The sequence below is a fragment of the Malaya genurostris genome, chromosome 2 (assembly GCF_030247185.1).
Source record: "Malaya genurostris strain Urasoe2022 chromosome 2, Malgen_1.1, whole genome shotgun sequence".
Taxonomy (NCBI): domain Eukaryota; kingdom Metazoa; phylum Arthropoda; class Insecta; order Diptera; family Culicidae; genus Malaya; species Malaya genurostris.
The window spans coordinates 206566406-206591263 of record NC_080571.1 but is presented as its reverse complement, the minus strand read 5'-3'; the positions used below and the strand labels follow the sequence as shown (position 1 = coordinate 206591263).

Here is a 24858-nt window from a genome sequence, read left to right as displayed (position 1 = left end):
TCCTCAATAATTATCAATTAATATCAAACGTCCACCCGAACGATTCAGAATCAATATTGCCGAACAAGCTTCTGAAGTGCGCTCGCATTCATGTTTTGATCTGCAATCAGCGTACACTTATCGATTAGATAATGTTTTTGTTTGAAAATCCTCGCCCAAAATATAACATTCAGGTGGTTAATGGGGTCAAATTTTGCTTGTCAGCTGATAGAGAAGTACGTCTCCAGTTCTCGATTCAGAATCTTTGCATTGCAGATTCGACTGGAGCTCCCATGCTTGCTAAAAAGTGTATCACTTATGATTTGTTCGTAAACTTAAAAGCTGAATATCTGGGTATTTTTTTTATTTAATAATATAAGTTTAAAGGCACACTTCTTAAGCTCTAAGATGCTGAAGGCATTTTCTAATTTTAAATTAGTATTTACTTAAAACTCGCATTGAGGTAACGGTGATCTACTTTGAAGAATCCTGCCTCCAGATGGTAGTCGGCAATGGTTGATGGGTTGAAGCTTATCTCGATAACTTTGACACATATCGATGGTGACCGTATCCTTCTGTCCGTGTGGGTTCGCGGGAAACACCCCCGGGTCACAAAGAATCGGCGAGTGGCCCGCATAAAGACTGTCCCAGAAAGTATGAACGCACTTTGATTTCGCTGTAAATAATTCACAAGTGTTAGATATTCAAATTTTATTCGATATATCGATAATCATTCCATGATGTATATTTCGCTGTTCATTGATGATGAGGGTTTCGAAATCTTACCGCAGCTACAAATTGCTTGCCAGACCATAGCTTTCTTACAAAATTTTTCGACTTCAATCGATGTCTCGGACTGGTTTAACACTTGCCCTTCTCGCACCGTATAATATTGTGGTCCGGCAAGGATTTGTAATCGAGTTTCGCGTAGGTTTCGTCGTCCATGATTATGCAGTTCAAATTTCCAGCAAGAATCGTATTGTACAGCTTTCGAACTCTCGACCTGATCGATGCTTCTTGTTTCGGACTACGTTTTGGTTGTTTCTGCTTCCTATAGGTTCGAAGACTCAAACGTTCTTTAGCACAAAGAACATTTGACTTCGAAGTGCCCACTCTTTTGGCCACATCCCGAACTGAAACCTCCTTCTTTTGCTCGAACGCCTTCAGTATACGTTTATCCAACTGAGGGTTAGCAGGACCTTTTTTTCGACCCGTTTTCGGTTTATCCTCAAATCATTCTCACCGAACTTCCTGATTGCATTTTGCACGGCTTTTTCACTTACTCCTTTCATTTTTGCTATCTTTCTCAGTGACAATCCGCGTCCTGTGCACCATTTGTACACAATTTTTCGACGTATTTCTGCTGAAAGTCCACGCATTTCGAAATAAACTAATGAAAACGAATAAACAACTGCACAAGTGGTTAGAGAAGAATGTAAACACCAGGACGCAGCCATAAAAATTTACAGATTCTGAACCATTGCGAAATGGCAGCGGTTTTTGGTTGCGTCCATACTTTCTGGGACAGTCTTTACTGGTCATTGTAAAGTTCTAAGTTCAATCAGTTGGATAAATGCACCTTTCAAAATATTGATTAGCTGATTACTGGCGCTTAATTACAAATTTCGAAGTAGTAAGTGTCGAAATCTTTTTTTTCCTAAGAAATAATACCACAGTAATGGTGTAAACGAATTGCAATTAAAGTGAACTATTTTTCACCTTAATTACAGTGAAATTTCGAAGTGATTGAATTTTTTTATATTATCCTTCAAGCCAATGTATTGGGCAGAAATGGTAAATATCACTCTTACTAATGGGATAAATAGATGAGATAAATCGTGGATCAGGTGAATAGATGCTTAACCAGTTTAGAGATATATTTCAGCAAAGAAATAATTCTCTGAAAAATCTTATGTTTCATTTAACAATATTGTTCATAATATATTTTGTCTGACTTTGTTAATTTATTTATACTGTTTTATAGATTGGTTTTCTATCTGTTGATACAACTACATACTACAAATTTATGCTCTTGAAACCGATTTATTTTTAGTTAATGACTCTCAAAATGCAAAAACATTATTACTTTCAACCACAGCCATTCAATACTCATCCTTCTTGCACAAACAATGATTATCGTTAGTCGTCTTTTCTTAGTTTTTATGTTGAAAAATTAAATAATTGGCGAACAATGCTTGCTTTCGTTGATCCTAGAGTGAATACAAGAACGTTTGTTGTTTTGATACGGTTTCGCACTTTTTTAGCATTCAAAACATTACAATTTCGGTACCGGGAGCTGGATCCGGATTAAACCGAATGGTAGGGTTTACGACATTGCAGCCTTTAATTGGAATGTAATATTCTGAGAAATCAATTGATTCGTATACGAAAATCGATGTAATTTACATTGTAGAATCTTTGATTACTATTCATTCCTTCAGGAACCGGAATCCTGTAGACAACTAATAATACCGTTTATACCTTATGATAAAAAAAGAACCGGAATTTTCATTTTAAAATTCCCGCGCTTGTCTAATCGGTAAACTTTTACTCTCTCAACGTTGGCAACCCTTTTATACACATTCTGTCTAAATTTCGACGCATATCGTACGATTAGTTTTTGTTTGGCGTCTATACAAAGAATTTGAAAAATTTTCGTGTGGCGATTTTTATAACGGATGAAAATTTAGAACAACGGCTCGTCTTCGAAGCGCCATTCGGTCGATTGTTGTGCGGTTTCGACGTCATATTCATAGATCCACACCTCATCACCAGTTATGATGCATTCGATGAATGTGGGGTCACTATCTGCGTTGGAAATCATCGCTTTGGCCACATCAACACGACGCTGTTTTTGAATGAAATTCAGCTTTTTGGGCACCAACCGAGAAGCGACGCGTTTCAAACCCAAAATATCAGTTAAAATGTGTTCGGCTGATCCATAAGAGATGCCCAACAACACAGCAATCCCTCTAATCGGTACAGAACGATTGTGCAACACGATTTGCTTCGCCGATTCAATGTTTTCTTCAGTAACAGATGTTGTTGGGCGGCCAGGGATCTCATCATGATCCAAGCTTGTACGACCACCTTTGAAGCGTTTATACCACTCGTATGCTTGTGTTTTTCCTAGACACGATTCACCAAAGACCTTTTCTAACATTCTCAACGTTTCGGAACACTTAAATCCCTTTGCAACACCAAATTTGATGCACGAACGTTGTTCTAAAATTTCATTTATTATAAAAATCGTCACACGAAAATTTTTCCAATTCTTTGTATAGACGCCAAACAAAAACTAATCGTACGATATGCGGCAAAATTTGACAGAATGTGTATAAAAGTGTTGCCAACGTTGAGAGAATGAAAGTTTACCGATTGGACAAGGGCGGGAATTTTAAAATGAAAATTCCGGTTCTTTTTTTTATCATAAGGTATAAGCTCACGTTTGTGATAATTGGTTCTGCATGTCAAAAACGTTAGGTTCAAAACCAGAAATAAATATTTACGTACTAAAAACCTGTTTTAATCCCCCTGGTGGTGTGAATGGGTGTTTCTCACATTATTCATATTTTCATAAATATAACTTAAACTTAAACTTAAAAAAAACTTAAAAATTAGAATTATTTTGAACATCAACTAGCACATCAACAACATCAATTTGTAAATAGTAATCATTGTGAGTACCGACTTTTGAAGCGAGGTCCAGAGAGTCGAGTGTCATATACCATTCAACTCAGTTTGTCGATATCGCAAACTGTCCGTGTGTATGAGACCATTCAGGGACACGAACAAAAATGCGTAAAAATTTTTCTAAACTTCACTTAAAACTATACAAATCGGTAGTCATTTCTAATAGATTTGCCAATTTGTAAGTCATATTTGATGCTGGCCTTTCGAACCAACTTCGGTTATACCGGTTCTAGGAATCCGGCTTCGGAAGTACCAGAAATAGTGACTCAAAAACTGCAAAACCTGTTTTAATCCATTTAGTGGTGTAATGATGCCTTTCTCAAATTATTTACATTTTCATAAATATCATTAGAAGATACTTCTAAAAAAAATTTTTTGAAACTTGAATAAAAACTAGAAAATTTATTTGGATGTAAGCTAAAATCGCCTTTTCAATTTATAGGAAATAATGCCAATTTAAAAAATTTCCCATTTTTTCAGCTTCGCTCGGTTTGAAATTTTTAGCACACCTAACTATCTAGTTCCAGAGCCGTGAGTCGGATTCGAATGAAATTAAATAGCAGCTTATGGAACCACAATTCCCTTACATTTGAGCCTAAGTTTGTGAAAATCGGTTCTGCCATCTTTTTTACCACTATTTCCACTATTAGCAAGCAACTATCAAATCATATGAAAACTATGAGCCGATTTTGCAAGAATTTTTCCCTTTTTTGCATCGCTCTATGCGACGATTCGCGATTTTCAACACATTTCATCCTATAATTCCGGAACCGGAAGTTGGATTCAAAAAAACAAAATAAGACCAAATTTGAGAAAATCGGTGGAATAAGTGATTTAGTTCCAATTTCGGGGAACCGGTATGTTCGATGTAAGTTCGTGTGGTGTTCAACTTACAAGACCTGTTAACTAGAGAAATTAAGTAATAATTTGGGAAAAATTTGATCATATTTATATCTACTTTTACGAAGGAAAACTTTTGAATTTGCAGTTTTTTCACTCATCAACCGGAACCGGAAGTCAGATCCATACCAAATTTAAAACGTTTCTCTCTCTCTCTCTCTCTCTATTACATACACAGACATTTTGCGATCTCGACTAATTGAATCGAAAGATATATGCCTTGGTTTAAAAGTCGGTTTTCTTAGTAAAAACTATACGAGAAAGACTAAATTAAAATGTTTGTTCTTTTATAGTACCATTATATTAATAAATGATGATAACTAATTTGCAGAACATGTATCAAAACTAAATATCCTAATTTTCGATTCTAAAAAATATTTTGTTAGACAATTTTTCACAAAGAAAATAAATTCAAGAATTTTTATTAATGTCTGTTCACACGTCTCCAAAAAACCTAAATTAACCACGGAGCCAGAGCCATGGATTGGAGTTTCATTTTTTTTCACTTGGTTCAATTTCACTGTTTTATTTTTGTATTGTTCTTAATCTGTTTCGCGTTGGTTTTCTATCGAAAAAATTTAACCAATTTCGATTATGACATAACGAATGAAATATGGTGGACTGTGTAGAGTTTTTTATAATTTAAGTCTCATGGATTGATTGAAATTGATTGATAAAATATACCGAAAATTTTGACATCATCGGAATAGGACAAACGAAGCAAAACGAATTAACTCAGGATCACGACATACGGCAATCTCACTTTGAATCATTTATGAGAAACACGTAAATGCGCACTATAGCATGTTCGATATTTTCGCAAAAAGTATTCTATTCTAACTAGCCTTTCGGTAAAAAATTTTACAGCACAACTGGTAACTCCGGAGAACGGTAACTCTGTTAATCGAATGTATTATGTTGTTTTGTTTCAGCAGTTCACGTTCAGTAAAGAACTAAAGGTTTTGCATGACGCTTACTTGTGATGTTAAAAAACATTTTTTTCCAAAAATCTTATATTCAATTTATTACATCAATAATACATGTTTGATTTATTGTATGAAACACCGAAATTTAATAGCGAATAATGAGTTTACTAATTTATTCGTTCAATCATTTTCCGTCAGAAAATAATTCCCAAGCAGAGTAAATTATCAGCCTCCGGCTGAGGCTCAATTATATCCAGCACCTGTTGTTCATCATCGATGGCCAAATTCGCAAAGTTTTCTTTCATCTCGGAGAAGTGAGCTTGTAGCATGGGAACTAAAATGGAACTTTTTCGGATCAATTATCCGGTGTTCGACGTAGCAACTGACCATGTACGGTTAGGCTTTTGGTTCAAGTTTGTCTTAATGAGCTCGACAGCTTCAACTATAATTGATGAAATATGAAAATGATATTTGTTTTCTTTGTTTTAGGGGCGGGTAGGGTCTAAAACTTTTGAAAAATCATTTATTATTTTCATTTGAAGAATTTTCTGTGAAATTTTCAAGCCTATTAGAACGAAACTCTGGAAGATATGGACCTTTATCTATGGTTATCTCATTTTACGAAGAAGCAAGAGCTCGGCGCACAAGCCCAAGATTTCTATTTCGATTGACTTCAAGACTTGACAAAACATTCTAGAAATCATTAACTTTTCGTTTGAGTGTTTGAACAGAATGATTTTACAAGGATAAATTTTTAAATATTACCATTTAATTCTGTTATAAGTATATCACGTCACTATACAAATTCACTATGTATCTCACGACACTATAAATCTTGTATAATAAACGTCACATCACATATGCACATTTCGAATACAATTTATATTCATCTTCAGTGTGATAGTTTTGTTTAGTTATGTTTAGTTATAACTAAACAAAACTATCACACTGAAGATGAATATAAATTGTATTCGAAATGTGCATATGTGATGTGACGTTTATTATACAAGATTTATAGTGTCGTGAGATACATAGTGAATTTGTATAGTGACGTGATATACTTATAACAGAATTAAATGGTAATATTTAAAAATTCTTGAAATGTTTCGTTGTAATAAATTATAAAAGAAAAAATATATTTTTTTGAAAATGTTAGACCCTACAGGCTCCCTGGAGTAATTAATTGTTTCCATTGATTTTATAGACAAAAACCTTTATACGCGTTTTCTTCGAAAGCAGGTTTTGAAAGCCCGTGTCCATCGTCATTCAAAAACTACTGCACCATTTTTTTTCAAATTTTGCACACACTTTCTACATATAAAAAACCAGACCCCGACGTTTTCTTTTTCGTTATTTGTTACTTTGGGAAGGTTTAACAGCTACAAAATGGCGGATGTTTTCGTAAAAAATCGTAGTTTTCACTTTGAACAACCACCAAAATTTTATAAAATTAAAAAAAAATCAAACAGAAACGTTGGGATTTTGAAAAACTTCTACTCTAACTATGCTGCGTTCATTTGTTCACTTCTGATTAGTCTGCGCTGAGATACAGTGGACACCGCAAATCATGATTTTTAAGAAGCGTTCTAAAAAATACCTCTTCACCGACTTATTTCTCAATATTTTTCCACGAAAAAATTACAAAATGTTTTTCGAATGATGCTTTTTATCATGCAAAACATTTGAATTTATTTTGTTGAACGATAATTCTGGAAAAAATTTGCAAAAATGATGATTTTTTTCATCGTTTAGACCCGAAATTTACGAAAATTGATTCTGCCACCTTCGGAGCTTTCAGAACCGGTAATCTAACACCGGCAATGAAAGGTAATTAAATAGCTTGAGCTTAGAAAGATAATTAAATAGCTTGAGAAACCGACTTTTGATCGGTGTTTCGTAGACCCCTAGTTTATATACCATTTCGAAATTTCGAGAGTTCAAAGATTAAAAGTCTATCACTTCCGGTTTCGGAGATATAATGGTATACGTTACGTATCCAACAAAACTATTTTTTTCTCTCCGCTCTATTTTCTTGGAGATATAATCGTTAAAGTAACGTAATCGACGCAACGCGCTCATTTTTCTATACGTTTCGTTTTCAACTGACAATCTGTTAGAAAATTAATTTAGATTATTCTGTGAAAATTTCAGAATAATTCATTGACATAAGCGGTCAGGGAAGTCTTTTTTCTGAAGGAAGAATTGCATTACTGAAAACGCCAACTTTCAACTTGCTCATTGAATATCTCGCCTTCAAAAGCATGAATCAAAAATCTATCCTGACAATGTCTAGATAATTAAATTTAGATGTAATTAGTGCATTAACACAAATATGTTGTCGCGATAAAAATGAAGTGAATGCTATTTTAGTGAAGGTAAGTCGATTTCTATACACGCGCCATTTTTTCTGATCCAGTTTCCTGGTAACGTAACGATTTTTTTACACATACCAATCTGTAATTCCAGAACCAGAAGTAGGATACGGATTAAATAAAATATTTTTTTGAATGTGACTTTAGTTTCTCCGATTTGAAGCTAAGTTTGGAAAAATCGGTGCTGTCATATTTTGAGGAATTCCAGTGATAAAAATCCTGTATACACATACATACACACATACTCATACACACGCCCACATAGGCAATTAGCTATTTCAATGACTAAGTCGACAAAAGGTAATGCTTCTAGCAAGTTCAGACATAATTTAGGTAAAAATAAAAAAAATTAAAGATGATATTTATTGGAAATACAGTAGTTCAGTCCATTTTCAAAAGATGGCTCTAGCTGTTATGAATATTGAACAGTAACAGCTGATGTCGATAGTTCCAAGAGGTTAAACATCTGTCATTAATATCCAGTTCATATTGCTTCAGATTTAACAAAAACAAACAGTTGGAGGCATTACTCGATGAAGATCCGAGTCAAACGCAAGAGGAGCTTGCAGAATCATTGGAAGGGACTCAACAAGCAGTTTCTGTTGGATTAAAATCCATGGGAAAGATGAAAAAGCAAGGCAGTTGGGTGCCTTATGAACTGAAACCTAGAAACATTGAAAGGCGATTTTTCACTTGGGAGCAGCTGATTCAAAGGCAACAGAAAAAGGACTTTTTAGATCGAATTGTTACTGAGGATGAAAAATTAATATTCTATGATAACCCCAAGAAGAATAAATACTACGCCATGCCCGATCAATCATTGCCATCGACCGCAACATGAACACCAAAATCGAATATTCATGCTTTGATGGTCATGTTGTGCATCTGGTGGGACGAAAAGGGTGTGAGCTGTTACAACAAGGAGATACTATAACGGGCATAGGTATAGGCTGCAATTGATGCATTTGAGCTGTGCATTACGAGAAGAACCGCCGGACATGATAAAGTTATTCTCCTGCATGACAATGCTCGACCTCAGGTCGCAAAAGTATTTGAAAACGCTCAAATGAGACATTTTACCGCACCCGTCGTATTTTCCTGACATTGCTTTTTCTGATGACTGGTTGTTCCAACGGATGCTAGCAGATCAGCGATTTACTTCTTTCGCAGAAATCAAAAATTGGCTTCAAATCTGAATCCCCTTAAAAGACGAGACATTTTTCGAGATAGAATTCGAAAATTGCCTGAGAGGTGGAAGAAAGTAGTAACGATGGACGATACTTTGATTGATCTTAATTTTTTTTATTTTGAAATAAACGCATTTTTGACCACAAAAAAACGGACCGAATGGCATAGATCACAATTTTCCCTTAGACGTAATCCCATGTATGTACTTTTTCTTTCCCAAGAATGAATCTTCTTAAATGATACAAGCCATTGGATATTTCAGTAAATCACAAAGTATAATTTATTCAATCGATCCCGTTCCGCATTCTATGCGATTATTTCATCAAGCAGACGACGGGTGGTAAGTAAAGTTTATATTTGTTTAGAAGCTTCACCCGCACAAATTGCTTTTACCTGCTGAGATGTATAATTAAGGGTATCGGTTAGTTTCGTTTGAGCGGAGTTCATACATATGCGGAAATTTGCTTTCAGTTCTTCTAATGTGGTACGCAATGCGGTTTCCGTCTCGGGAGCAACCGTCGGTAAGTTTATCGGTGCTCGCATTCGGGTTGTCAGTTTATTCTGAATCGTAATTGGATCAATAAATATGTTTTCCCCTCGGAAAACTCCCAGCAGATTGTATTGATCGTAATCCGAACGAGTCAATTCAAGCTCGGGAATTTTTGAGAGTTCTGCAAACATTCGATTATCGGCATCATTAAAACAGTTGGTGTAGGCAATACCAGCGAGGTTCATCAACAGATTGACACTTTTTGTAATGAAATCCAGACATTCTGGGCCGCTCGCTTGAACGTCACTGCCGGTCAGTTGATTCAACAAGGCAGACTCGTCTTGTAAAGTTTTCTGTATGAAAGTCTCTTCCGAAAGTAGAACTTCCGTCTGTGCAGTTACTAGGAGGTCGGCAAACCCGTGAATTGTTCTCCTCGATCGTTTCAACTGTGGGAAGATTTTAAGAGGATCTTCTCGTACTGCCAGCGCCATCTGTAATGATAAGAAGTTGCTTGAGGGCTTGTTGAGTTTCTCTGAACTATTCAATAACATACATTCACTACTAGTAGAATCGCCACCATTAGCGATAAGGCATTTGTGGATCCCATACTGCCTTAGCCGTTCTTAATTCAGGTTATTGGTAGCTGCCAATGAAGCTGGTATATTGATCAATAAAAAGAAGTACACTACTTTGCAATATAATTTCTTTACTCCGGGTAACGTTCATATATGAATGATAGCCAATTTCGGGAGGTAGTACTTCTTTATAATTGATAACGGCTACTGGAATACACTTATCGTTTGCGATGATGGAGTAGCTACTGTGGGGACCGAAAAGAATCATCATTATCTGTTATCATATCATAGCACAGTGGGACTTTTCATAAACCACTCTAGACCAAAATTACATAATTTTATTGCCATCCCATCTCGTAGTTTTTGGAAGACTTTTTTTCAAAATTCCTCTCCTTCCATTATTGAAAGTCTACGGAGACTTTTCAATTTCACAAAACTTGATTATTTTTTACCAAATCTTAAAGTTTATTAAGTCAAACTGCTTCCGCGTCTACGGAAAATTACCATTGATTCCATATGTTTTTGTATTCATCGCATTCAGATTACAAATACCACATACGAAGATTATAATAGAAATAAATATTTGCAAAAAAAAGAGACCACAGATATGGGATTCGTAATTGTAACATTTCCTACCTGGGAGTTAAATTTCATCAAATTCAGTAGTTCAACCGACAAAACGATTTCTGTGTTTCCGTACTATTTTTTCGGTAATTTTCAGTGCTACTGTTCCCTTTGACAATCTTTTTTCTACTCGAATTTCCCGTGGTGTACTGATGAAATGTTATCTGTTTCATTTGTTTTTGTGTTAAACTCCGGTCGTGAAAGACGCCTGTACTTTAAGAAGTAAAATGTTTCGGCGTTCACAACAACACATAAATATATCGTAGAATAAGAAGTAGCTTATAAAACTTACAGTAATGTAAGCTCAAATTGATCTCAGTCCAATTTTAAATTTAGTTTTTTTCAAGGAACTTTTTTATTTTTAGTTGCAATTCGTGTTGATATCTTTAGATTAACTTGAAAATTGTCAAGGGCGCATTTCGCCTCCTTTCGGTTTATTTGTTCAAGTTTGCAAGCAAATCGTTGCAAGTGTTTCACGTTACGCCTTAGGCTCATTAGTGCATTAGTAAGTTAAGATTGGACTGCTAAGGCCACCTTGCAAGATCAACATAATCCGCTAAGTAGGCGTAAAGTAAATGCTATTTTCATCTCACTTATTTTGCACCGTAGTGCAATGACTATCCTGTCGTTTCAGGTGAAAACAAATCTATGAGCTCATGACCGCAAACGTATAGTAGTTTTTTGGTTTTTGATACTTCAAGGGTCGTCAGTCATCTAAAAAACTATTTACTTCAGCCATAATCGTCTGTGTCGAATTCTCTGGAACTAATTTAGCTGCTCTTGCCCGAAATTTTCGAAATTTTTCTATGGTTGTAGCTTGTTGTTTATATTTAGAAATTGTATTCTCTCTTCACCAGAGCCCTACTACCACTCGATAGGTCTCAACTCCAACAACTCTTCGACCACAGCTGCATATTGCCTGCCAAACCAAATATTTTTTGGGAAACTTGGAATTTGTCTCCGTCCTGAAATGCTCCTCCACGCCATTCTGTTGCATGGCTGTATAAAAAGACATAAAAGCAGTCTTCCAGCACATAAGTTTTATCGTCCATTGTCATGCAAGAAAACTTCGTCAAATATTCTCGATACAATTTGCGAGCACGGGTTTTAGCCGTCAAATTCTATTTATCATTACGGTTCGGTACAGTTTTCATCTTGAACGACTTCACACTTTGCCGGTGCTTGGAAAAACTTACGAAAGTTAAAAACATTTTTATTTCTTCTAGCCACAGTACGTACTGAAAGATCTGAAATATTTTCTTTACCTTTGCGTCAGAGTTGCCATTTTAAAATCTTTGTTTCATGTTGAAAAATCTGTGTTGCATATTTTCGATCACAATCTGTAAAAAATCTGTTAAAAACATTTTGAAAATCTGGCATTTTTATGAAATATTCATAAAAATCTGTGAATTTTGATAAAATCTGTGTTCTATGACACAGAATCTGTGTGGCAAAATAGGCAACAAATTTGTGATTTTACAGAATAGTGAATATGGTAACTCTGCTTCGCGTACTTCTGGTAGTTCCTGCGATCCATTATGTTCCGCTCTCTGCCTTTCTGGCTGTTGTCAAACGTATATCGAAAGGATTAGGAACGTTATGAACAGTGCTTGCGGGAAAACCAAACTATTTTTGAATGTTTTTTTACTGACAGATCCGGATTTTCAATGCAATCGCACACAATTGCTTCTCGCACTTGCTTTTCTTTCGATCTAATAGCTTGTAGTATCATCAAAAATTGATTTTACACATTGAACAGACATTAGTCTGCCAAGTATTTCCAGAAGGGTGTTTAGAGGTGTCCATATTTTTTCGAAAATAAAGATAATAAAGGTGGAGATGAATTTTGTTCAAATTTGGATTAGTGAGTCGCCGTAATAGTTTCGCAGTTCTCAAAAAGTGTCCGGATTAAGGTGAGTGACTTTCAAAATCGCACCCGATAATAATAATGTAAAAACGCACTTAATCCACCTATCAGTGAGATGACACCTTTTTTTTATCAATCCGCATGTGTTTTTTGCATGAATATTCTTCGGTTTCAGTTTTCATGACATTGTTCTAATGTCCGTCGTTTTAAGTGGCAATTTGAGATTTTAATCACTCATTACTCTGTAATGTCGGAACTGCAAATCAATTAAACATTCCATGATATGTCGAAGTAATTTCCACTTTAGAGTTTAGGGTAATTTAAAGTACTTCCAGAGCCGGTATTCAGGAACCAGCATAACTCAAACCGATTAGTATGGCCATATGACGAATAAATTGCCATATTTTTGAGTCCAATTTTAAAACCTTTCGGGATTGCCATCTTCTATATCGCTTTGAATTTCAAAAATTCATCATTCTACAATTCCATAATCGGAAGTCAGAATTGGAAAAAATTCAATTTATTTTAATTTGAACTTTTGTTTCTGAAATTCGATTTTGCTTTTTTTTGAGAAAACGATTGAGCTTCGAGAAACGATTCGATACTGGAACCGGAATTCGAAATTCGGTGTAGCCGAAGTCAGACAAATTCACCTGAGTAGCTGTATAGTTTACATTTGTTTCAAAATGTTTGAAAATCAATGTAGACAACTTTAAGGAATCGTAGTGCGAATTAAATTTTTCTGTGTCTTTCGAAGCGAAAACTGAATACAACCAAAAATGAAATAAGTTTATTTGGTTATCGACTATCCAAATCTGCTAACCCGATAAACCTGATTAATTTATGTGAAATAGACATTTTTATACCAATCACCAATCCCCGAAACTGGAAGTTGGATCTGACTGAAAAGCAAGATGTTTTATAGAATCTTGAAACTTTTCATTGAAATCTTAGATTATTCTTAGATTTCATTTGAATCTTAGATCGGTACAGCAATCTACGAGAAAAATGAGTTACACAGTTTTAATTTCGTTTCACATATCATCCTGTAGTTCCGGAACCAGAGGTCGGAACCAAACATAATTCAGAAACCTTGTTTAGGAGTATACGATTTTTCATATGAATCTGAGTTTGTAGAAAACGGTTGAGTCATCTCCGAAAAAAAATGAGTGAAATTATTTGTCACACACGCATTTGCTGATCTCGACGAACTGATTCGAATGGTATATGGCTGTTATGTTCTTTCTGCATTTATTGCTGTAAGTAGTTTAAATCAATATAATTATGGAATTGCTTTCAACTTGAAAATTCTACCATCATCTGGTTTACATATGGCATATTCGAACGATTATGTTGCCAAAAACGAACCGTGCTAAAATCGGTCCGAGGCAAAATATCATGCTGTACACATTTTTTGGGTACTTAGAAACAAATGTATGTAACAGTATAAAAAACGTGTCTTATGTTGCTCCCACGCATTTCTTTGCCAGACAGCGCTCAAAACTTCTACTGCTGGAATAGAGGAAAAAGTCGCCTACACAAAAATTTCGATATCTCCATTAAAAATATACGGATTTTAACAATCTATGGCTTGTTGGATAGGTATTACCGTGCGAAATCTAAGTCTGACAATATATTTTGTTTTCAAGGTCAATTGTGACAAATACTGCCAAAAAACCGAAAATTTTGACATAAAACTTCGTATAACTCAAAAATTGAACATCCGATCTCAAAACCGTTCAATAGCGTTTAGAGTGACGGGGAGACCTTTCATTTGCGACTAGTTTGATCAAAATCGGTCCAGCCATCTCTGAGATCTCGACCTCTTAGTTGACAACACACATACACACACACACACACACACACACACACACACACACACACACACACACACACACACACACACACACACACACACACACACACACACACACACACACACACACACACACACACACACACACACGGACATTTGCTCAGTTCGTCGAGCTGAATCGATTGGTATATGACATTCGGCCCTCCGGAAAATTTTTCTTTCAGCCCTTGGAAAAGTTTTCTAAAGTTTGAGCGAATTCTATACCTATTTTTATATTTATAAAAAAAGGTAAAATATATACCAATATATGTCGAAAAACAATTACCTGGAATGGTGGAATTCGTTCAGTCGACAGGGAAAGTAAGATTGTTCTTTCCGAGTATATATACGTGTGTTGCATATGCGCTTGAAGGAGCTTTTTTCTGCTTAATTGTTCTTTCGATAGGTTACAAGGTACCCAGATAGATCGTTGATCACGTGTAAAAAACAACTGATTACATGTTAATACTGAGAAAAAGGTGTTCATTATTACAGATCTTAGGAGCATCTTCAATTATTCTGCAACAATCGGTATACATATTTTGACTACTGACAATAAAACACTAAGCTATCAAAAATCAACAGAAAACATTTTATTTGTTGGATCAAAGATGTATCAATTCTGTATAAAATGTTCAAAACAACGAATGTAACAATGAGAGATTCTCTTTGTTTACTTTCTCTTTCGATTATTACGGTACTCTTAGCAATCCTTTTCTCCAATTATTTACCGATAATAATAACTAAAGCTATCATTTTTTATTCTGCACTGAAAAAATTACCGAAAAAAGCAGGAATATTTTGCAATATTCGAAAGAGAAAGTAAACAAAGAGAATCTCTCATTGTTACATTCGTCGTTTTGAACATTTTATACAGAATTGAAACATATTAATAATACGATTTTTACGAAAAATACCACTGTGCATCTTGACCGACTGAGCCATACATATATTCGCGGTCCAAATGTAAGTGATATGCGTATATCATAATGAATAGCAAACAATAAATCCATCTGCTGGTTCTTGGAACATGTGTTATCTTATTGACCAACGGAAATTATTTCTTTAAAATCCGGGCAAAGACATGTCCACTGGCCAGCTTTGTTCGGCAACCAGTAGCACTTGTTTTGGCTGGTGTAATTGCTCCGTAAACAGGAAGCCGTTGTCGGCTGATTTACAATTTCCCGTATTTTCAACAATTTATCTGTTTGATAACTTTACTTCGTCTCGGAATGTTTGTTTTCGTTAAAACTCAAGACCATTGTCTAGCCATGTTAAGTTGAATGAATTTGAATCGGATATGATCAGTTTTGAGACGCCCATACATTTGAATGTGTTTTTTCAACAATCACTAAAAAACTAAGCGTCTGTCACCTAACCACTGGATAAATATTGAAATTGTAACTTCAATTACATAAGCAATCTATCAAATGATATCAAGCAAAGATATGTGCTAGTCTTATGCTTTTTAGAATAAACAAATCAGCATTCAAGAGTTCGATCAATAGTTCTGATAACATGATTATTGTGTTGTTTTATGATGACACCCAAAGCCCGATAGTGACTGCCATCCAAAGTAGCATTTAAAACTTGTTGAAATTATTATGATTCAAAATTGTAACAGAATGCTTGTTTTTGTTGAGTATATTAGACGAGTAGTTTGAAGCGTAATTGTATATAATATGCAACTCACAATAAAATAACAATTGCAGTTTGTGAAACTTAAAAAAAACTGATAAAGCTATGTTCCAATTCGATTTTTCAACTATCCCTTCAATATGTTCACAGAGATATTTTCATATTAGATTCTCAGCAGAATCTAATATGAAAATATCTATGTCTTTCTTTCTCAGCCTTGTGTTTGATTACTAACTAATTTGTTTAGTGAAGTGATTGCCGTTTCGGTGAATTTAGAATGCACGAAAAAGTAATCTTTCGCCTATCCACATGACAATTTTACGTCATTACCCAGTCCTTCAACCATTGATGTTGAACAGTTGTTACCAGAGATGCCAGATCTGCAGATTTGTCTGTAAATCTGCAGATTTGGGGTAAAGTGCTGCAGACATTTTTAGTTGTACAGACTTTTGCAGACTTTTGAAAATCGAGTTTTTCGCAGACTTTCGTCCAAATTTACAGACTTTAGAAATTGTCGAGCCTTGTTTTTTTTTGCTCGCCAAGTCAGTTTTGCGTGTCATACTTATTAGACATTTACAGACTTTTGAAACACTGTCTGCAGATATTTGAATTTTTTACCTGGCATCTCTGGTTGTTACTGGAGACATTTTCAAAACCTAGTGAGATTATTTGACACACACACACACATATTTCTGAAAAATTATAGTAATTGGTTTTCAAATTTTTCTCTTGATGTTAGCTTCTGATCACTAACAATATTTTGTAATGTAAGAAAAAGATGGCATTCGCCAGATGCCAGGTAAACTATAAGCGTGTTTGGACTGGCGTTGTAATTATGAAACACTACACCTCTTCCGTTGTCCAATTCAGAACGATTCTGGTCAATAGCTTCAAAAGATTCAGTTGTTAACAAGTTTGTGGTCATACGGAAGCAACTCATAATAAATTATCTATTTCCGCTTCCACCAAACGCATAGCCGTTATTGCTGGTTTGGCCACCAATTTAGTTACTTCGCCGCGCTTTAACCACGACAATTTTGTCTTATGAGAGTCACTTTTCAACCCAGTCACCATGCGTTCAAGAAATGGGTCGAATTAAAACCTTTTAGCCATCCATAATGTATTTTTGAAATAGTTTCAAAATTATTTGGTCGATACCTTCTCGAAATATCCATCACTACAGCTAATAACTGAAGTATAATGAATTTGTTTTTCCTATGCAAGACATTTTCGGAAGGGCATTATTCATTTGAACCTAAGCCATATAATATTGGTACTATTACTTTCGAAGAACGTTAGTGATATTGATATGATCATGAAACTGAACAGTTTCTTGTTCCATTCAGCCCAAGCCCCAGACCCTAAACCCTCTTGTGTTTAGACCATCAAGGAAAAGATAACTGGGCACTTACAGGTTTTAATTTGATATCTGCAACGTGCGCTGAGAGTCGACTTTAATCTTGGAATAGATGATCCGTCCTGTAGGTCAAGTAGTGGGGTTTTCAGCTGTTGTGCTGAATTTGTTTTATAATATAGAAAATCGTTCGAATACCGATAAAATCCCCGACGTTCATTGCTTTTTTTAGAATCGTTCATTGCTTTTTTTTGTTTCGCTTTGTTACAATGTGAATATTATACAAAATCGTGGGAATCAAAAAAGTTCATTCAATTTGAATAATATGAAAAATATTATACAAAAACTTGTTTCGAATTTTAAGTAAAGATAAAGGAAATAAAGGCCAGTTATTTTTTAACCGGTTTTTGCTCTGAAGATTTTCATCCGATTCTGTTACGGTGAAACATGAACGTACATTATTAGCTAACTTTACTAGATGTGAAACGCTTTTCTTTAAAAAAAACATTCTTACTAACCAACTATTCCAACTCTTGCGAGCTAGAGCTTATCATTCCCGTGAGATATGTATTAAGTACTAGAACTATGTCTTCCTCATAAACTGCTTGGGATCGATTCCCATCCCCTTGTGATAGACCATTTTTCTGATCCGAGTGGCGAATGATCACATGATTGAATCCTCTACAATAGAAATGAATAAAAACTCAATAACTACGTACTACTTAGAAAAGGAAAGAATGGTAGTCCAATACTAATTGTCTCTGGACACCTCGGGTATCACTGTATCATCACGAGAATAGAATTTTTGAACAAACGCAGTGTCTTCTACTAATTCTACTGCGGAATCAAACTAGTCGGGGGTATCAGTAAGTAGTAGTTAGGACCTGAAAATTATCTTGTAGTACGGCAGTGTTCCAGCCCGCCGTACATTTGAGATCCTTTTTGGACTTTTCCATAATGAAATGTTATGCAATCACTGTAATAATCGATTGTGTAACCAAAGTCGGGAACAGAGTTCTATTCAATTTGTCGAGATCAGCAAATGCCTGTGTGTATGTGAATGAGCACTCTTAAATTAGAATCAAGGATTTCGTAGTCCCATAGCCCATGAATTATATCCGGATCTGACCACCGGTAAAATGTGTAAAAATGGATAGAGGGCACTTGATTTTCTCGAAATGCGCTGGAATATTTTTTGCATACTAATAAATTGAGTTTTATCGCAATCAATTACGCAATACTTTCATACCAAATTAAAAAGGATTCAAATAGAATGAATCTTCAAAATTGCTATATACTTTCCACTATTTTGATATTCAAAGGCATAGCATTGGAATCATTGGTGAAAAATGATTCAAATGCTATGCCTAAATGAAGGATTTGCGTAAAAAAGTCAGAGTAAGGTGTGTTAAGTATTGCGAAATTAGTTCAGATGGTTCTTGATCCCAGAACTTTTAATCGTTAGCATTCACTATTGTTCTTAAATCATGACTCTTTCTGCTCATTTTTAGAATCGGAATCTTACCTGTGTAATGATGTATTGATGACTTTCTCATATCACTCATATTCTCATACATAATAATGAGGTGTTCTTCACCACTACTAGGGTAACAGAGGTATTTTGACCCACTTTAGGATTGATTTTATTTTGGCCCACTTTGTAAAAATATCCACCAAATGAATTATTATCTCTGAAAACCCCTTCCGCAATAGGTAATTTAGAGTGATTAGCTGCAAATTGATGCAACATGGGTTACTTGACATCGATTAAATCCATCAAATTTTTTAGGTGGGCCAAAGTATATGAAGTGGCCAAAATACCTCTGTTATTACCTCTGTTATTACCTTATAACCAACAAATTAAAACAGTTGTCTGTTCGGTAAGACATTTTTGAAAAAAAAAAAAACGAAGTTAGTTACACTATTTCAGACAGTTCCGGAACCGAAACTCGGGTGTCGGTATTTCCAAATTCATTTCGTATGGCCATCAACTTACATTACGTACAAGCCGGATTAGTTTTATTGAAACTTAGAAATTCTTTTTTTTTTTGCAGCGTGCTTTGAATAATGTTTTGAAATCTTGATTTTTCATCGTGTAATTCCGGAAGTCATATTCAAATAAAATACAGGCATTTTGTATGACACTACAATATCTAAGTTTGTGAAAATTGATTCAACCATCTCCAAGAAACGTATTGTACTATTATTACAATATTGTACATTGGTGTGATATTGTTTCTCATTTAATCAATCTAAAACTAAATTCTAGATTTTAAGTCCTGTGCAAAAATTTTTACCAATTCATAGTCACCGTAAGTAAGAATAATGTACAATTCGTTTTCCCAATTTGCATAGTGTAACATATATTGAAAACCCATTAATGTCTTACCGTGAACATAAAATACGTTCCAAACGAATCATGGTAAACATTCTTACATTTGAACTGGAATCCAAATTTGGTATGCATATAATCAAATAAACTGTCACTCTGAGTTCGAAATAGTTATCTAGTCAGTTCTAGATCGATGACCCAACTGAAGTCACTAGGTAAACAGAATTTGATTCAGTGCTTCAGTACGAGATAGCCATGCTGGTATCGAACATTCGAAAGCTATCGCCATCAATAAGGCAGCAGATAAGACATCGAGAGTGCTTGAGAATGGTGCATTTCTGTGATTGAATGCATGAAGATTAATTGATATAAAAACAGAATCAATCAATTAGCGATGTTGTAATTAGCATCGAACAACGCAGCTACTGATTCCAAACCGAGCAGACGTAATTCGGTTGTCGTATGCAGAACACCTTGGAACACATCATGAAACCTATCGTTATACTCATTTTCGCGCTAAGTGTAAGTTAATGGGTTTCGATGCTGAATTTCCCACTATAATACGAAAATACGATTACAGGTCACAGCGGCTCAACGAGAGGACTCCCTGCGAGTTCTTGACAGCCTACGGCAACTTCAGCCAGCCTATCGGGACTTACAGAACTTCGTCGTTTCTGCCGTGGCAAATGCTAAACTCAACAGTACAGCTGCAATTTACGATTTCCACAATGAAATTTTCGAAGCTAAGGATAATTTTCTGCGTTCAGCCATCAATTTGGAATCCAATACTCTTCGTCACATCAACGGGCAAACTTCAGACATCGATGGTAGCTGTTTGGAATTCCTGCGTAGTAGCGTCGATGTGAACATTAATATAGCCGGTGTTGCCTTCACCAAATGCATTGACGCGGTAGATGCGCGGTTGAATGCAGAATTGGACCAAGTCTACGAGGACTTGCTATTCAATGAGTCAACGTTTGTAAACACCAGTATTTACAGTGTATTTCGAGGACAAAATATTTTCGTAAATCCACAAAACATTATCGAATTATTGCAATCTAATCTACTGCAGCTGCAACAAACTCCCGACAACCTGGTGGCTGAATTGGCTCTGGTGGTCGATGGATTTCGAGCTCGCCTGGATGTGATACGTGGTAACTACCGTCAGTGTCTAACAGTTAGCGATCAAATTCTGCAGACCACAACCAACACAGTCCTGATCCAGCTGCAGCAGATTTGCTTGGGTGCACTAATACCAAATGACACCCCCGAGGAAACCGAAACGCCACTAGCGCCACCATCTGTCCAACCGACCGAAAATTATTGGAATTTTGTTGAAAGTCATTAATTTGTAGGAATTGTTTCATCCTAAATCGAATATAAATGTTTCATTCATTAGTCGTATTTTGAAGTAGATTTTCCGAATTCACGCAAGGTAATTCGGATGCTAAATAGGCTAAAAATTGTATATCTTTGAAATGGCTCTGTTCTGTTGGTTTAAAATTTTGCAAGATGCCTTTGAAACAGTTTAATTTAGTAGTCCAGCACAGTCAGTAGAAGATCAATATTAGTAGATCTATTTGTTTTCCTTGTTGAGCCGAATTACTGTTGCGAGATTGCCAAAGCATATTGATGACTCACAGGGCTGGTCATGTTTGCTATGATAATCCAATACAGAAAATCAATAGCTCGTAATTAACAATTTAGAACCAATACTAGCAATGATTGTAGAACAGACTTTATTTCTTGAATCTGGCTCATACACATACAAGAGTCAAAACTTGTCAAATCTACCAACAATGTGTTGGTAGATTCCAGAAAACATAACAAGAAGCTTTAAGGTTTTCCAAAAAAAATCTTAACACAACACCACAAAATCAGCAGAATGAACGTCGTTTGTTGTAAGTTGAATATAATTGAAAATATAAACAAACCAGTGCTAGCTGCCAAACAAAAGCTTCATTCATCGCGAGTTCATACATAACGTTATCTTGTAAGACCTTATTATGATTCGCGGACCCCTTCGAAACCATAATAGCTCTCCGTGAACCCCCACGTTTAAAATTGACTCAGTCCAAATGAATTTACTTTCTCTATCGAAAATTGCGTAGTATCAACGAAAAAGGACAGACAAGTTTTAAAAAACGACTATATGACTATACGATTTTTTTTGCAAAAACAATAATTATACTAAAATTAAAGCAACACAAAACATTTACTGCTAGAAACAATTACTGACACAAAAAAACAGTTACTTAGGAAAATGATTCGTGGCTCCTCAAAAAATACATTGCGGATCCCTAGGGATCCGCGGAGCATTGAGTGGGAATAGGGCTAGAAAACGACCTCTTGTGTCCGAGCACCTAACTTAAATCTTAACAATTTAAGTTTAATTCGTATTGCAATAAACAGTACATTTAACAAACTGAAACTTTCAAGCCTGAGCGTGTATATTATGGAATGAACATGTAAACAGAGCACTCATAGCTATCACTCGGTGATCGTCCTGCCAATTTTTGAAATTAATGTAATTTCGTGTATCTAATTTGGTTTTAGTTATCGTGATGTTGTAGTTATCTCATGCCGTTTTTCATTGAAAAACACTGGTGGCGTGGATTGCTCTGGTTTTGCACTTAGTCTATGAGAGAAATACTCCTTGAAACACAAGAAAAAGACCATTAAGTGCAAGCGAATGCGATGAACTACATTTGCGAAAGTCTATGAAGTTCGATTTTTATACAAAGGTTAGTTCCTCATTCATACTTAGTTAATACATATTTCAATTAAAGCAATAAAACGATACGATTTTCCAAACCTGTTTTATAAATGGGTCCTCTTCAGGGAATAGTAAAAAACATGTTGTTTGTATAGAAAATCGACGATGCTAATTAATACGTTCTTTTTGGGTCTTCGGGACTTGCTGCAAGCACTTCGACATGATTTCTATCAGGTTTAATAGTATTTCTTAAGACTGCTAATAGCTAACCTCGAAACCTCCAGACTATCCCGTAAGATATTGAAGTTAGAAACGAATTGCAACCGTTCGCCGGCACACATGTTCACTAATGCATTCCCTACATCATTGCTTGGTAAATCGACCCAGGCGTGCGGGCGTATGTAAATAACATAAGAAATAAAATTATTTTATCATTATTAATCACGTCAATACTCAATCCCTGAACTCAAGTTTTAGATGGAAACCCATGTTATTTAGTTCTAAGGGCTTGTGATATATGATTTTAGAACTAAATACCATACGTCTCCATCGGATGATGACAATTTGATGGAGACGCATGGTTTTTCAAATGATTTTTTTTAATGATATTATACTCGCACACCTGTTTTAAAAAATCTGAAAAAAATACTGCGTAATGAACTCATAAATGATTTATTTTTTATGTACAATCTAAAGTGGTACCAAAATTGCAAGTGCAAATAAAAAAAATTCGCAAATTTTGAACATTTTTTTTCACGTGAAATACATTTTGAAAAATTCTGAAGAAAATCAAAAAAGTTTCCCATAATTCCTAAAATATTCCTGTTTTGTTTGCTTAAGAGGTTTATGAAAAATTTAAATAAAATGAAAATCATAAGAACCATTCTAACTTCACCACTATGGCCGTTAAAGGGTTAAAATTTTAGGAATTTTCTTCAATGTAAACCCTTTCGAACATTTTTTCTGTTTGGGAGCTACACCCTTTATGAAAAAATGCTCACTCAATTTTCTCGGATTTTTTCAAATTAAGAAGCAAATAAAAGCTCTTGAAATTCTTTAAAAAGTCCCCGAAAATTTGTTCTAGATCCGGCTCCGGTATGACAGTGCTATTAGTGGAAATTTTCAATTACATGAGTAATTTTTCACAAGCGATCGCGAAACGAGGTGCACTGTTCTATAAAACTTACTGCTAAATTCATCTAGTTGGCAGATATTGTTAGTTAGAGACAGGCCCGTGCGCAAGAATCCTTCAAGGGAGGGGTTCAGAAAGATTGGTGTTAAAAGGGGGTGGAGGTTCAAGGGAGGGAGAGGGTTTTTAGAAGGTGTGGAATTTAAAGGAAAGTGCGTTATCCACAATATTGATACTGTAAAACAAATTCTGAGAACGAAGTATGAATTATCTGCACTTTTAAATAATAAGTTCTCTGTTGTTCATGGAACTTCATGTGGAAAAATCTTCAAAAAAAAAACAACTAACCCCACGCCCACCCCTCCACCCTGCGCACGGGCCTGGTTAGAGAATACATAAAACAAAACTACTTTCGGATTTCCGCTTCCGAAAGCACCGATAATAGTGAAGAAAAGTTCCAAAAACGGAACTCACTTCAATTTCTTAGCAAAGGATAAACCGATTTTTACGAATCATGATTCAAATTAAAGCTCCCATTGTCTTTAAATATACTGTGCAATTTCATCCAGATCCGACCTCCGGTTTTGAAATTATACGGCGATGAGTGTCAAAACATTCAAATCATCATTCAAAATGACAATGCAAAACTGGTACGCGTCGGTCCGTGCGGTACGGAAGAAGGAAACTACCCCGGATTTGATCCGTTCGCAGCATGCTTTGTTCAATTTCGTATAGCGTGCATGGTTGCCACATTTAAATCTATAATTTTCAGGTGAAAAATATGTAAATTTGTTAATCTTTTATTCAATTTGTACCTACTTGTTAGTATTATCACAAAACCATTATGAAGATGCTTTTATATAAAAGTACACAAGCTTGTACAATCACTTGGAAAATTGACTAGTGAAAATTGACCCGAATTTCTATACCATTCGACACAGTTAATCGAGCTGAGCAATGTCTGTGTGTGTATGTATGTGTGTAAGTATGTGTCAAATAATTTCACTTATACTATACTATCATTCTACACATTTCATTTCCACTTTCTACAAAATGGTCTTTGGTTATCTGAAATTTGCATAGAGAAAAAAGAAATATTGACTATTATACTTAGTCGTTAAAAAATGCATGACAATTTGAAAAAATACTAACAAAGAGAACTAACCAAAGATCTAGTACTCGTCTAAAGTACAACCTTCATATTCCATTACTCATTTTTC

At 35.2% G+C, this 24858-nt stretch overlaps 3 protein-coding genes across 4 annotated transcripts in view; 2 read left to right on the top strand and 1 right to left on the bottom strand.

Moving 5' to 3' along the window:
* The window catches only part of LOC131427241 (uncharacterized), a 217195-nt gene that overhangs the window by 61962 nt on the left and 130375 nt on the right, over positions 1-24858 (top strand). The gene's annotated exons all lie outside the window — the stretch shown is intronic.
* On the bottom strand, positions 9308-19977 carry LOC131427245 (uncharacterized). The gene is made up of 3 exons (XM_058590257.1): positions 19851-19977; positions 10102-10368; positions 9308-10039 (listed from the first exon to the last, which is right to left on the bottom strand). The coding sequence occupies exons 2-3, from the start codon at positions 10153-10155 to the stop codon at positions 9410-9412; spliced, it is 684 nt and encodes a 227-aa protein (XP_058446240.1). The 5' UTR covers positions 10156-10368; positions 19851-19977; the 3' UTR covers positions 9308-9409.
* Positions 20153-21191, top strand: LOC131427244 (uncharacterized). Its single transcript, XM_058590256.1, has 2 exons — positions 20153-20315; positions 20374-21191. The coding sequence occupies exons 1-2, from the start codon at positions 20256-20258 to the stop codon at positions 21139-21141; spliced, it is 828 nt and encodes a 275-aa protein (XP_058446239.1). The 5' UTR covers positions 20153-20255; the 3' UTR covers positions 21142-21191.

Bases quoted from the DNA above. Each gene is read 5' to 3' on its own strand.
- LOC131427245 (XM_058590257.1), bottom strand. From the start codon at position 10,155: ATGGGATCCACAAATGCCTTATCGCTAATGGTGGCGATTCTACTAGTA. The intron at 10,040-10,101 runs GTATGTTATTGA...TTATCATTACAG, and splicing joins CGATTCTACTAGTAGTGAAT to ATGGCGCTGGCAGTACGAGA.
- LOC131427244 (XM_058590256.1), top strand. From the start codon at position 20,256: ATGCAGAACACCTTGGAACACATCATGAAACCTATCGTTATACTCATT. The intron at 20,316-20,373 runs GTAAGTTAATGG...ATACGATTACAG, and splicing joins TACTCATTTTCGCGCTAAGT to GTCACAGCGGCTCAACGAGA.